Source organism: Meriones unguiculatus, chromosome 1 (assembly GCF_030254825.1).
Source record: "Meriones unguiculatus strain TT.TT164.6M chromosome 1, Bangor_MerUng_6.1, whole genome shotgun sequence".
Taxonomy (NCBI): Eukaryota; Metazoa; Chordata; class Mammalia; order Rodentia; family Muridae; genus Meriones; species Meriones unguiculatus.
Window position 1 is genome coordinate 54,125,847 of NC_083349.1, and position 13,419 is coordinate 54,139,265.

Here is a 13,419-nt window from a genome sequence, read left to right on the forward strand (position 1 = left end):
GTTAAATAAAAAGTCTCTTTAAACATGTGTTAGGAAGATTTTTTGAGGCAATATGTATTTGGAAATCTCAAGCCCCAAACCAGAGTCATTCACATTATCATCTGTGTAGATGACAACACTCAATACTGACCCTTCATGCACACACACACACACACACACACACACACACACACACACCAGCATCCCTTCTTACTTGAACTGGGAAGACTCATAAAACTTTAGCCTACTTTAAGTCACCTGAAAGCAGAGGCGTCACTTGGTCTAAGAGGACTTGAGGCCCCCGACATGGATGTGTGATACACACAGGCTGATATTTCCTTGGTCTTACAGCTGGTAGTAAGAGTCTGGTCAAGGAAAGAGTCGGCTTTATAGAGCCTCCTACCCTCCACTCTCCCAAATCCCTGGGGTGAAGAAGAAATACTGAGTTGTGGCTCTTCCTTCTGGTTCTGGAAGCTTCCACAATAGTAGCTTTAAAAACATCAAGAAGCTACTGTCTTTCTGTAGCACATATGGACAAGAAAGCCAAAAGGCAGCTTTTAAAATGTGTTGGGTTTTTCTTTTCTTTTCTTTTCTTTTCTTTTTTTTTTTTTTTTTTTTTTTTTTTTTTTTTTTTTTTTGGAATGGGGTCATTTCATCTTGTTCCATGTCATGGAGATCTTTAATCATGGTTCTCTTCTCAATTTCCATTACAAGAATAAATAACTGCCCTTCTCTGCAAAGTGGCTAACCTTGTCCCTAGGGAGCCATGAGATAATATTGCTTTTTGTGTTATAAATTCAAAGTGCAGTTTAGATTCCTAGAGGTGCTGAGACTGTCACAGCGAGAAAAGGGCAAGTTTGGGGATTTCATGTGGTGAAATGAAAAAAATAGGAATAAAACTTTTCTTGGAACCTCTTGTCTCCATTTCAGTAAAATAGGCTTGATTGCTGTTATTTATTGCTGTTTTGATTTTGGCCTCCTAGAAGTAGGTTATTCAGACATAGTAAGTTGCAACTGTGCATTCTTGAACCTCTTTCTGTAGTTTGTAGCCGATTACAGTGGACAAGATAACTTCTTACAACGAGTGGGACAGAATGGCTTAAAAAATTCAGAGAAGGAGTCCACAGTCAACAGCATCTTTCAGATCATCCGGAGCTGCAGTCGAAGCTTGGAGATGGAGGAGGAGGACAGCTCCAGCGAAGGGACAGGCTCTAGGAAAAACTCCCTGAAGGAGAAAACCCGATGGCAGTAAGTCTCAGCGTCAGTGAGTATGTGGGTGGGTGTCTTTCTTCTCTTTTCCCATTGACTAGTTTTTTCCTACTCAATTGAGTTTCACATAAAACCCAATAAAAATGTGTCATTTTCATGCCTAACCCTGTTGGTTTTATGATTCTGTTGGTTCAAAAAATGTCACTTCTGCTTTTGTGTGGACATCTTGTTATTAAGCATCTCACTTTTGAGAGCTTGTACCTCCTCCAGTGTGTTTTATGTTGGAAAAAACAAACAATGGTACCACAACACCAAACCATACAAGATGGAGACATATACTTAAAACAAGTAAAGCCCACTGACATGTCATTCTTTCATATAAGTCAGAAAATGGAAAAAAAAAAACTAATGTTAGTTTTGCTATTAAGTTAAATTTTATTTAGGGTCAAAGTTGTAAATAAACACAATAAAGGAATGGGGCAGGGAGAGGGAGAAATGGGGGATAAACAAGATTAAATAAGCAAGGAAAGAAAAAATAGAAGTAAAAATGGTAATTAAGGAAAAGAAGGAACAACAGAAAATTAGAAAAAAATAAAATGAAGAAAGACTTCCTGATAGAAGACCCATAATCAAAATTAGGTAAGTAGATAAGTGAAAAAAGAAGAAAAATTAAAATATGATAGTTTTTTTAAGCCAATGTGTCCAAACACTACAAAAGATATACTAAAAAGGAAAACTAAAAGGGATAATATGGGAGACCAGAAAAAAAAAAAAAAGATTGTCCAGCAAAAACAAAATTGGGTAAATGCATAAAGGGGAATAAAAATAAATGCATAAAGCCTTCTAAAATATGATATAATAAAATAGTAGTAAAAGTATCCAAAAGGGGATTTGGTGCCCATTTCCTCCCCTCCATGCTGGGGTTTTGTCTGGCTTGCCCTTGAGTTGGTCTTGACCATGCTGTCATAATTGCTGGGAGTTCATGTGTGTCTCTGCCTGTAGTGTCCAGAAAACACAGTTTCTTTGAAGTCGCTTACCACCTCTGGCTCCTAGAATCTTTTCTTCTGCACAGATCCCTGAGTCATGAGGGGAGAGATGAATATAGACATCTCATTTAGGGCTGAGCACTCTGATGTCTTATTCTCTTCCCACTGGCTAGTTGTGAGTCTCTGTGTCATCGGAATCTACTGCAAGAAGCTTCTCTGATGAAGGATGAGGGACACTCTAATCTATGGGTATGTCAATTAATAATTATCAGAATAATGGCACTTGGTCCTCCACTCAGGCCCAGAAGAGATGTTGACATTTAATTACTGCTGGGGAGGAGAAAGTCGGTTTTCCTCAGTGGAGAGACTCTGGGTATACTGAGCACACTCCAGGGCAGGCACTACACCAGGAGCAGTTAGCTAGCACAAACTGGGTTAGGAAGTGGCAAAAATTTGGATTGGTAGGAGGTGCAGGAGAATGTGGGGGGGGGGGGGGCTTGGGAGAGGGGAATGATCAAAGTGTGTTGTGTGAAAGTCTCAAGTCATGAAAGCATTATTTTTAAAATAAGTGAAGGAAAACACAATAGACAAAAAGGGGGAAGGGTTAGGGTGAATTCTTTCTGGGACCTTGAAAATGGGAGAATGGTGGGTAGGTAGAGCAGGGAGAGGATGGCTCAGACTTTGAATATATGCATCAGGGGGGAGGTGAGTCAGACCCTTGGATTTTTCACTTTCCTGTATTTAATACAGGCACTGAGCCTTTTGGGGGGAAGCATCTGCTGTCTGTCAGAGCTGCCTTATGTTTGCTTTCCTGGTTTCCCTTCTTTGCACACCAGGGGCCTCTGCTGGCCACCCTTAGTTTTGCAGTCTATGGTCTAGGTACATACTCCCTAGTCACACCCTAGCTCAGAGACTCCTCCCAAGCCCATTTCGGGTAGAAGAAACGATCATTCCACTGAGATCAATGCAGGTGGATCTGCCTATGTGCTTTTGACTTTCCCCCAACATTAATTACCCTGCTGGAAGGATGCAGCTATAGCTGTCAAAGGGTCTACTGAAACTTCATGGCAGCTGGGTAGTTCCAGAGGTTGATCCACTTGATGACCTTGGCTCAAGGTTATTAAAGCCCAAAATGGTTCTCAGTTGATGAACTCTGCTCCCAAGCACTGAGGGTGGACTGCCTTTTTCTATACACTGCACTTCCTGACCTTCTGCCACCTGTCAGCCCTCATATTCTCCACAACTGCCATGCAAATTGTCTCTCACCCTTGGGGTTAGGGCCAATCTGGTGCTTGGACTTTTGAGTCCTCTCTCTCTCTCTCTCTGGCAGGGTAGCCCAGTTTTAAATGATAGGCTCCCTTGGAATGGGAGAAGGTTTCAGAGCTGGCTGAACTACCATCTGCTGCTGGCTCTTCCTACCAAGGAAGTCACTCTCTCAGCAAGACCTACAACTGCATTTGTCTGTGGGTGGGACTGCCAGTATCTTCCCTCTAGAGCCGTCTGATGATGACATTTGTTTCTGCTTTCCCAGGCTAGGGAGCCCTGCCACCAGTACTCTGCTCAACATGACTCTCTTCTTTTCCTTGTGTCGCCTTTCTGTTTCTCTGCACCTTTCAGCTGTCTTGTTGTCCCTTTTATGGATTTCCAAAGCTCTTCCCCTCTTTCTTAGTAACAGTCTCTCTTTTTTGTCTTACCATGACACTTCATCAGGAGGTCACAGGGAATTCTGTAGTAACAACGGAAGTTGCCTCTTGTGAAACTTTTATTTCCAATTTTCTATTTATTCCCTTGTCTTCTTCTTCATCATTTAATCATCTATATCCTAAGAACATTCTCTTCCACTGTCCTTTTTCCAGATCCGGATGTAGGCATCCTGAGAATGGGGGAAAAATCCACAAAGATGCAAATATTTATTTCACAAAGCTTGGGAAGACATATTGAAATCCTCACTTTGAGACCGTTGTACCTAAGTAGTTGGAAGTAGTTTCCTGGTCCATAAGTGATTGTTACTCTAAAAAGAATCCCTGCATACATGTTAGGGAGGTGGGATTTAATAGGGTCCAGGGAATCCAGCCCACTTAGCACTGTTTTCTTATTTGCCTCAGTCCAGAACCTTGGGAAAATTCCCTATTCAAAGAAGAGCTGTCTCTGACATGAACTCAGTGGCTGGCTCTTTGATCACCTCCCCCTGAGGGGGGAGCAGCCTTGCCAGGCCACAGAGGAGGACAATGCAGCCACTCCTGATGAGACCTGATAGGCTAAGATCAGATGGAAGGAGAGGAGGACCTCCACTATCAGTGGACTGGGGAAGGGGCATGGGAGGAGAAGAGGGAGGAAGGGTGTGATTGGGAGGGGACAAGGGAGGGGGCTACAGCTGAGATACAAAGTGAATAAATTGTAATAAGTAAAAAAAAATTTTTTTAAATTTCCCCGTTCAGGTTGTCTTAGGCATAGTGTTTTTCAGATCCTAAAGGACAAAGGAACTGGGCTTTATTGTATTTTAAAACAATAACCTCCAGCCAACCTCCAGTTGGCAATGCACAACTCAGTGAGAAGGATAAAAACAGAAGGAGAGAAAGGAAAGAGGGAGAGAGAGAGAAAGGAAGGAAGGAAGGAAGGAAGGAAGGAAGGAAGGAAGGAAGGAAGGAAGGAAAGAAGGAAGGAGAAAGGGAAGGAAGGAAAGCATGAAGGAAGCAAGCAAGCAATCTATCTCATTGTCCTTCTCAAAACCATCTGCTGCTCCTGCCAGAACACCCAATGGAAGTACTCACAGAAACCCCAGAGAAGTAGACATTAAAAGCCCATGGCCTGGCATTGAGATGACTCAGTTGATAAAGTGCTATGCTAGCATAAGCATCTGAGTTCAGATCCCCAACACCCATGTTAAAACAACAACAACATCTGCCTATAATCCTGGCACTGAAGAGTTGGAATCAGGAGGATTCCTAGACTTCCTGGCATCTACTCTGGTTGAATTGGTGAACTCCAGGTGCAGTGAGAGACTGTGTCTCAAAAACTAAAGTAGAGAGCAATTGAAGAAGACCATGCCAACCTCTGGCCTTCATATCCAAGCGCGCACACACACACACACACACCACCGACACCCCCCTCACACACACACACACACACACATCTAATCTAAGGTCTTAGGAGAAAATAAATAGAATGGAGAGATTATCTGAGTGCCATTGACATCTTACGATGTGCTTGTACATCCTCTGTACCCAGGAAGAAGTGCCCAGAAAGCTAAAGTCACTAAGTAGTAAACAGCAGGGCTGAGGCATGAGGCTGCGCTGGAACTTCTACCCAGCAGTGTTAAAGACATTTGGCTTCTCTTCATACTAGTTCTTTGGACTTGGAACGGTTCTTGTCTCAGAATATTGCTGTAATAAAATGCCATGACCAAAAGCAACCTGGGGAGGAATGGGTCATTTCAGCTTAGAGCCTGTAGTCTATCATTTAGGGAGTTCAAGGCAGAAACTCAAGGAAAGAACTGGCTTGCTCTTTATAGCTCGCTCAGTCTGCTTTCTTATAGCAGGGCCATCTTCCCAGAGATAATGGGGACCATCACCCCCACTGAGTTGGGCTTTCCCACATCAATCATCAGTCAAAGAAAGTGCATCACAGGTTGCCCATAGGCCAATCTGTTGGGGATGCTTTCTCAATTGAGGTTTTCCTCTTCCCAATGACTCTAGCTTGTGTCAAGTTGACATAAAACAAGCCAGCACTGGTCTCTTTTGGAAAATACATGCTTTTAACTAACTAGAGCAGAGAAAAATGATAGGTTAGTTAAAAGCACAAATTTTGCAAAAGGAGAAAAATCTTTAAAACGGTAGTTTTTTTTTTCTTTTTTAATTACAGGGAACAGCTGTAACTAGTTATGTGGAAAAGGTGATTTTCTTCTATTTTAAAACATAACATTTAGTCTTTACATGTTGGTGATTCATGTTCAAGTAGTCATTGTAAATTTCTATAAAGTAATGCACCCTTACAAAGGAAATATATATGCAAGTTGACAGTCTTTTGCCACCTAATATAAAATTTTTGTCAGGTATCCCTAAAACAGCATTCTGCTATTCAATTTCTGTCTTCTAATATGGGATAACATAGAAGCTCTTTAAAATCAGGGTTTAAAAAAAAAAAAAGAAAAGCAGGATTAAGTTTTCATGCCTAAGACTGATGAGGTGGTTTCTTTGCTGGTTGACCACAATTTTTATCTTGGTTAGCATTACTTGGTTCCTAAATAAACCTTAATTTTCCATCTTATTCCTTCTCATAAACCCACAGAAAATTATCTCCTAGGAGAATCAGGCTCAGAACTCCATAAAATCCACTCTATTGTCTAAGAGACAAAAGATACTACTGGCTTCCTGTTTGAAATGAATTTATTTCATTACAAACAATTGTCAATTTTATTTTGCAAATTAGCCCCTGGATGAATGGAATCATTCATTTTTAATGGAATCATTACTATCTGGCATTAGTTCCTTTTGTATTCTAAAATAAATACTGATGCCAAGAGAGACAGCCCCCTCCCCCACACACACACAGCTTACATTATCTCTGAGAAGCAGAAACAGCCTCCTGAAAAGCTGTATAATTTTTTTTTCTACCTAGATGTTGTTTTTTTTTTTTTTTTTTCATAACACCTGTAGTTTTTCGCTGGAAAGACTCTGTTAAATTAAATTAAAATCAAAAATTCTATGTCTAAACTAACAGGGATGTTTTAATTCACACCAATGCTCACAACCTGAATTTCTTTCAACTTTGGTTGGTTGGTTGGTTAGTTGGTTAGTTAGTTTCTGAACTAGGATGTTGCATTGTAATTCAGACTGTCCTGAAAGGTACTGTGTAGCCCAGACTGGCCTAAAATTATGACAATCCTCCTGCCTCACCCTCCTTAGTGTTGCAACTACAGGTGTCAGCCGCTCCACCCCAGCCTTTTTACTCCTAAAAGTCTACCACCAAATGTCACAGAAAAAAATATAATAGTGGCCACAGAGAGAAACTTACACGTGACCTCTTTTTTATTAAATTTTTATTTTTTATATTAATTATAGTTTATTCACTTTGTATCCCAGCGGTAGCCCCCTTCCTTATTCCCTCCCCATCCCACCCTCTCTCCCTCATCTCCTCCCATTCCCCTCTCAAGTCCACTGATAGGGGAGGTCCCCCTTCCCTTCCATCTGACCCTAGCTTATCAGGTCTCATCAGGACTGGCTGCATTGTCCTCTGTGGCCTGGCAAGGCTGCTCCCCCACTGAGGGGTGGTCCAGGATCCTGCCACAGAGTTCATGTCAGAAACAGCCCCTGTTTCAATTACCAGGGAATGCACTTGGAAACTGAGCTGCCATGGGCTACATCTGAGCAGGGGTTCTAGGTTATATCCATGAATGGTCCTTGGTTGGAGTATCAGTCTCAGAGAAGACCGCTCCAGGGAAACAATTGGCTAGTCAGCCTGGAGCAGAGGCAATGGAGAAGAGTTAAAATGACACTGTTTCCCTACGTTCAGTTGTAGTAGTGCCCTTTACTGAGGCAGGCCTGGGACTGGGTGCATTTGCAATCTTTGTGTTGTTTGATGCCTACCCCTGCTTTTTGAGGTGACCATTGTCTTCTTGCCATTTAGTAGATAAGTGGAGTTTGAATGTTTTGACAAGATCACATGGAATACAAGTAGAAGATCCACACAATCTTCTCAGTGTGGCTGCAGAGGGCATGAAGCATGAGGCAGTTGTGGACATAAACATGGGTATTTGCTTTTCTTCCATTGTCACTAAGAGCACTTGCAGAGGGGTACTAAATTACCCATGCAAGAGTTTTTTTTTTTTTTTTTTTTTTTTTTAGCTGGGTGTGGTAGTGCACGCCTTTAATCCCAACATTCAGGAAGGCAGAGGCAGGAGGATTGATGTGAGTTTGAGGCCATCCTGGTCTACAACATAAGTTCAGGACGGCCAAGCCTACACACAGAAACCCTGTCATGAAAAACAAAACAATTTTTTTCTTTTTAATTTTTTATTATAACATGTAGCATCAAGAAAAGTGGGTGAAATTTTATATATTTGCATCTAACACTCAAAAGCTGGTTTCTAATTGTATTCTTCAATAAAAAGGAACAAATTCCTTTAGGTATATGGCTGACTCTGGGATTGAAGCAGGTAGTGATGAGACTGGAGTCTCTTACAGTGCCACAAAGTCAGAAATGCTCAAAAGCAAAGCAGCAAATCATCGAAGCAAACTGATACGAGTCTGTGAAAGAAGCACGTGTTGAAAGAGCTCCTAGTGGCCAAAGCAACAAAATAAAAACAGTAATATTAAATTACAACTCACTCAGAGAATTAGCTATATATCCGTAAGTCACATAATATCCACAGCAAGGAACTGGCATGTAAAAGCAAGAAGAAGGCAAACAAATGGGGAGAAGAGATAAATCTCCTGTACAGAAGAATTCCGAAAATGTAACATATAGCTTCTCTATTCCCTAGGAGGTAGAATATAACACCCATCTCCTTCAGTGTTATCTAGACATAGTGACTTGCTTCCAACTAGTATATACTGAAAGGAACTTAAATAAACAAAATAATACATGTGGCCTTGAAAAAATATTATCTTAGTCATGTGTAAGGTCCATTTCAGTGGGTTGTCATGTTGGAAGTATGTGCAGTTTAAAAAGTATAATATGAATGGTACTTTACCCCAATCAAACACATAATCTTGTTCTAATATTGAGAAAAAATACCTAACTATAGCACCTTCTACAAAATACCTAGTTGTGCTTCTTGAAACTGTCAAGATCATTAAAAGCATGCCTCTGGTCAGAGAAGTATAAATAAATTATCCTATGGTATTTCACATTTTATATCTTCCATGCTTATTTGAATTCATAGCAGGATGGAAAAAAACTGTCTATTATGTGTGAAGAGAAGGCTTTGTGTTGTTCCCCTTCTGATTATAAGACAAAGCAAATTTGTACCTTTTCCCATCAGGTTTATAATCGGTGATTTGCTGGACTCAGAAAATGACATCTTTGAAAAGTCCAAAGAATGTGACCCTCATGGGTCAGAGGAGTCACAGAAAGCCTTTGACCATGGGACAGAGCTCATCCCATGGTATGTGCTGTCCATCCGAGCTGACGTGCACCAGTTCCTTTTGCAGGGGGCCACCGCCATCCACTATGACCAGGACACACATCTCTCAGCCCGCTGCTTTCTCCAGTTGCAGCCTGACAATAGCACTCTGACCTGGATGAAGCCTCCCACTGCCTCCCCTGCTGGTACCAGACCCAAGCTTGGGATGCTTAGTAACATGGCTGAGCCTGGCAAGCTCCCATCACTGGGCAACGCTGGGCTGAGTGGCCTGTCAGAGGGAATCCTGGATCTGTTTTCAGTGAAGGCTGTGTACATGGGACACCCTGGCATTGATATACACACGGTGTGTGTCCAGAACAAACTGAGTAGCATGCTTCTGTCAGAGACTGGCGTGACACTGCTCTATGGGCTTCAGACCACCGACAATAGGTTATTGCACTTTGTGGCACCAAAGCACACAGCTAAAATGCTTTTCAGTGGATTGCTGGAACTCACTACAGCTGTGAGAAAGATAAGGAAGTTCCCTGATCAAAGACAGCAGTGGCTTCGGAAACAGTATGTCAGCCTCTATCAGGTAAGGGATGCGTCCAGCCCTCTCCCTTGGGTAGCGTAATCCTCAGGGGCACACACGTGGCATTTAAACTACTGGGTTCCCAGCCCTGTCACTTACTCCTGTGTAAACTCAGGCAGCTTTGCTTAACCTCCCAAGGCCGCAGCTTTCCTCTCTAAAAACTGGAAATGATCTGAACTTGCATATAGGGTAACTGAGCTCGCAGTGTGTAAAGACAATGTGTAAATTAATATGTGTGTCTGCTCATGTGTGTCTCTCTTATTATTTTGTATGAAAATGGTTACTGGTCATTGAAGTTCTCCCATCCAGAAAAGAAACCAGCCAATACAGTCATTTCACCAACTGAAGGTTTCAGCTGAAAACACCATAAGTGTTATATAAGTGGCACATACCTATAATCTTGGAGGATAAGGAAGGCTAAAGAGGAGTTATTTAATTAATTTTTCCAACCTAGCTTCTCGCTAAAAGTGTAACCTGGGGGATTTTTAGTTAATCAGGTTGAGGTCTATGCCCTAATGCTGGGAAAGGAGGAAGGTCACAAAACAGCAGGAAGTCGAAGAAGCTTTTGAAGGCTTTGTTCAACTAGGCCGCCCACACAGTCCCTGCATTCATTGTTTTTCTCATCACAGTGACAAAATGCAGGGATCCAGGGACTTCAGGATGAAAGGGTTTGTTTTAGCTCACAATTTAAGGAGACAGTCCATCAGCAGGGAGCCCACAGCAAGGGGAGCCTAAGGCATTTGTTCAGACAGCATCTGCAGTCAGAGAAAGGGATGAATGCTCAGGTTCACTTTCTCCTTTGTCAGCAGTCCAGGACCCCAGCCCATGTGCTGCCCACACTTAGAAAGGCTCCTATCTCCTCAGTCCTAAAACTCCCTCATAGATATGCCCAGAGGGGTTTTTTCTTCCAACTAGTTCTTCATGCTCAAAGCTGCTGGTGGAACATACAGAAAGCAGGTATTTTTATTTCCATTTTAGATGAACTAACTAGACCTGGCTTTTGTACTACAAAACATTAGAATATTAATTAAGTGACTTACACATATTAACACAATGCTCTGCCATGCACTAGTGCCAAAAAAATTTTTAATTTATAAGTTAAATTTTTTTTGGAACATCTGTGAGGTTTTACCCAAAATTCTGTTGACAGCCCTTTAAGAACATTACTTTATCCCAGCTTTGAAAAAGTGTACATAGAAAGTAAAAATATTTTTTTCAATTTCAAGGGAAAAATATAATATAATGAAAGCCAGGAAATGATGCGATGATGTTAATGTGGAAAGTGGAAGTGACATGGACGTTTTAGCTTTGGCTTACATTGTCAGGGGCAAAGCTAGGGGCCCACAGTCCTGAGTATTTAAATGGAGTTCAGAGAAACTGGGAAGCTTAAGTATAAAACTATCCAGTGTCTTGGTTGTAAGCAATAGACACAAATTTTATAGGAAGAGGAAAAATATTTAACCAAAGGGTATGTATTAGTTTCCTGCTCTTCATATAAAAGAGATGTCAACATCTTAAAGCACATGGACTTTTTAAAAGATTTTTATTTTATTTGTTTTTATTTTTCCCAGACACAGGGTTTCTCTGTGTAGCCCTGGCTGTCTTGGAATTTGCTCTGTAAACCAGGCTGGCCTCAAACTCAGAGTTGCACCTGCCTCTGCCTCCCAGATGCTAGGATTAAAGGCACTTGCCACCATTGCCTGGGCTTTGTTTTATTTTCACTTTTTAATTAGTTGTGCTTCACTATGTGTCTGTATGTGGGCAGTGCATGTGCAGGTGCCAGTCAAGGCCAAAGGCACTGGACTCCCAAACCTGGAGTTACAGGCAGTTGGAGTCACTGTGTCGGTGCTGGAAACCAAACTCTTGTCCTCCAGAAGAGCAGTCAGTGCTTTTAACCACTGAGCCATCTCTCCAGCCCATGTGGATTATTTTTAAATGAATCCTAGCCATCAACTTCTATGCAGTTTGCAAAAACTAAGACTGTATATTCACACATAAACATCCTCTATTCACAGTTTTTAAGAAAGAAAAAAATGTCCTTTACCCAGTGGAAAGATATTTATTGTTTTGTGTAAAATGATTCACACTGTATTTTAGTTTCCAGAAACCCTTCTTGAGAGGTTAAACAAAAGTATTTTCTTCTGACCTATGTTTTTAAACTTTTTTTGAGATTATAATTTAATTACAGCATTTATCCCTTCTCTTTCCTCCCTCCAAACTCTCATATACTGCTCCCAACTCTCCTTCAATTTCATGACCTCTTTTATTTTTTAATAATTGTTATTATATACATATATGTATATACATATATATAAAAAAAACTTCTTTCAGCTTTAGATATTCTTCAACGTGGTAGGTTAAGTCTATCTGTTGATTTATGTTAGGTGATATCTATTCATTTTAGAGTATCCAGAATAGCTCATTAGCTTGTCCTATCTTCTGGAGGCCCGTGTCAGGTGCAACGGTCACCATCCATGTTCATTTCTCACACCCAATACTTCTGTTCCTGGGAACAGTGGCATGTGCCTGCTTATAGACTCAGCTATTCAGGAGACTGAGGTGACAGAATCATTAGTTGGAAGTTGGCCTTGGCAATAGCAGCACTTTGAAATAAAAACCCTAAGGGGGAAGATTCGGCTTGATTCATCTGGCTCATGCATCAATCACTGGTTAAGGGAGCATGTTCCACTTTGATTGACAGATCCACCAATATCTATTAGAAAATCGATAAAATAAAAGTTTAAGAAGTAAGAAATAGACATAAAGGTCACAGACATAAGTCACATTACAGGAGATCACCTAAAGATTTCTGTGTCAGGTGTTCATTATTCTACACCCTGGGACCATAACAGGATGAGAAAGGTGGAGTTCATAGATTGATTCACAAAAGCATATAACCATTCATCATTAGGGTAAAGAAACAAACATGTACACACAGAGCATTCTTTATTATGAACATAGTATGTACAATGAATCAATCTATTTGCAGTGCCTAGAAAGATTCCTCGGTGACTAGAGCACTTGTTGCTCTTGAGAGGACCCAAGTTCAGTTCCTAGAATCTATGTTAGGAGGCTCACAACTGCCTACAACTTCAGCTCCAGGGGCTCTAACAGTGATCCCTCTTCTGTCTTCTGGGGCAATGGCACACATGTGCACACACACAATATATATATATATAATATATATTTAAAAATGATTATATATACATTATATGATATGTATTATATGTCATACGTTATACAATACATATTATATATGTATATATAATCATTTTTAAATCTGTTTACGAGTACTTAGTTGGAAGTGTAAAGGAGGGCCACCTTAAAAGGTTACAATGCACACACATAAAAATAATTAGATAGATAGATAGATAGATAGATAGATAGATAGATAGGTAGAATAAAAAAATAAATGCTACAAGGAAATAAATATTAAATGGAAATAAATTTGAGGGGACTTCTAAAGGTTGACCCAGACCCTCATATGTGCTAGCCAATTTCCCCAGAATCATACTTTTCAAAGATTTCTGAAGTACATGCTAGGCAAGCACTCTACCAACTGAACTCTACGCCCAGCCCTTAATTTACAG

General features: G+C 40.8%; 1 protein-coding gene across 1 annotated transcript in view; it reads left to right on the plus strand.

Moving 5' to 3' along the window:
* The window catches only part of Plce1 (phospholipase C epsilon 1), a 290,498-nt gene that overhangs the window by 211,846 nt on the left and 65,233 nt on the right, over positions 1–13,419 (plus strand). The window contains exons 7-8 of the mRNA XM_060388995.1: positions 1,022–1,227; positions 9,157–9,832. Coding sequence (XP_060244978.1) covers positions 1,022–1,227; positions 9,157–9,832 — 882 coding nt within the window. The remainder of the gene's footprint in view (positions 1–1,021; positions 1,228–9,156; positions 9,833–13,419) is intronic.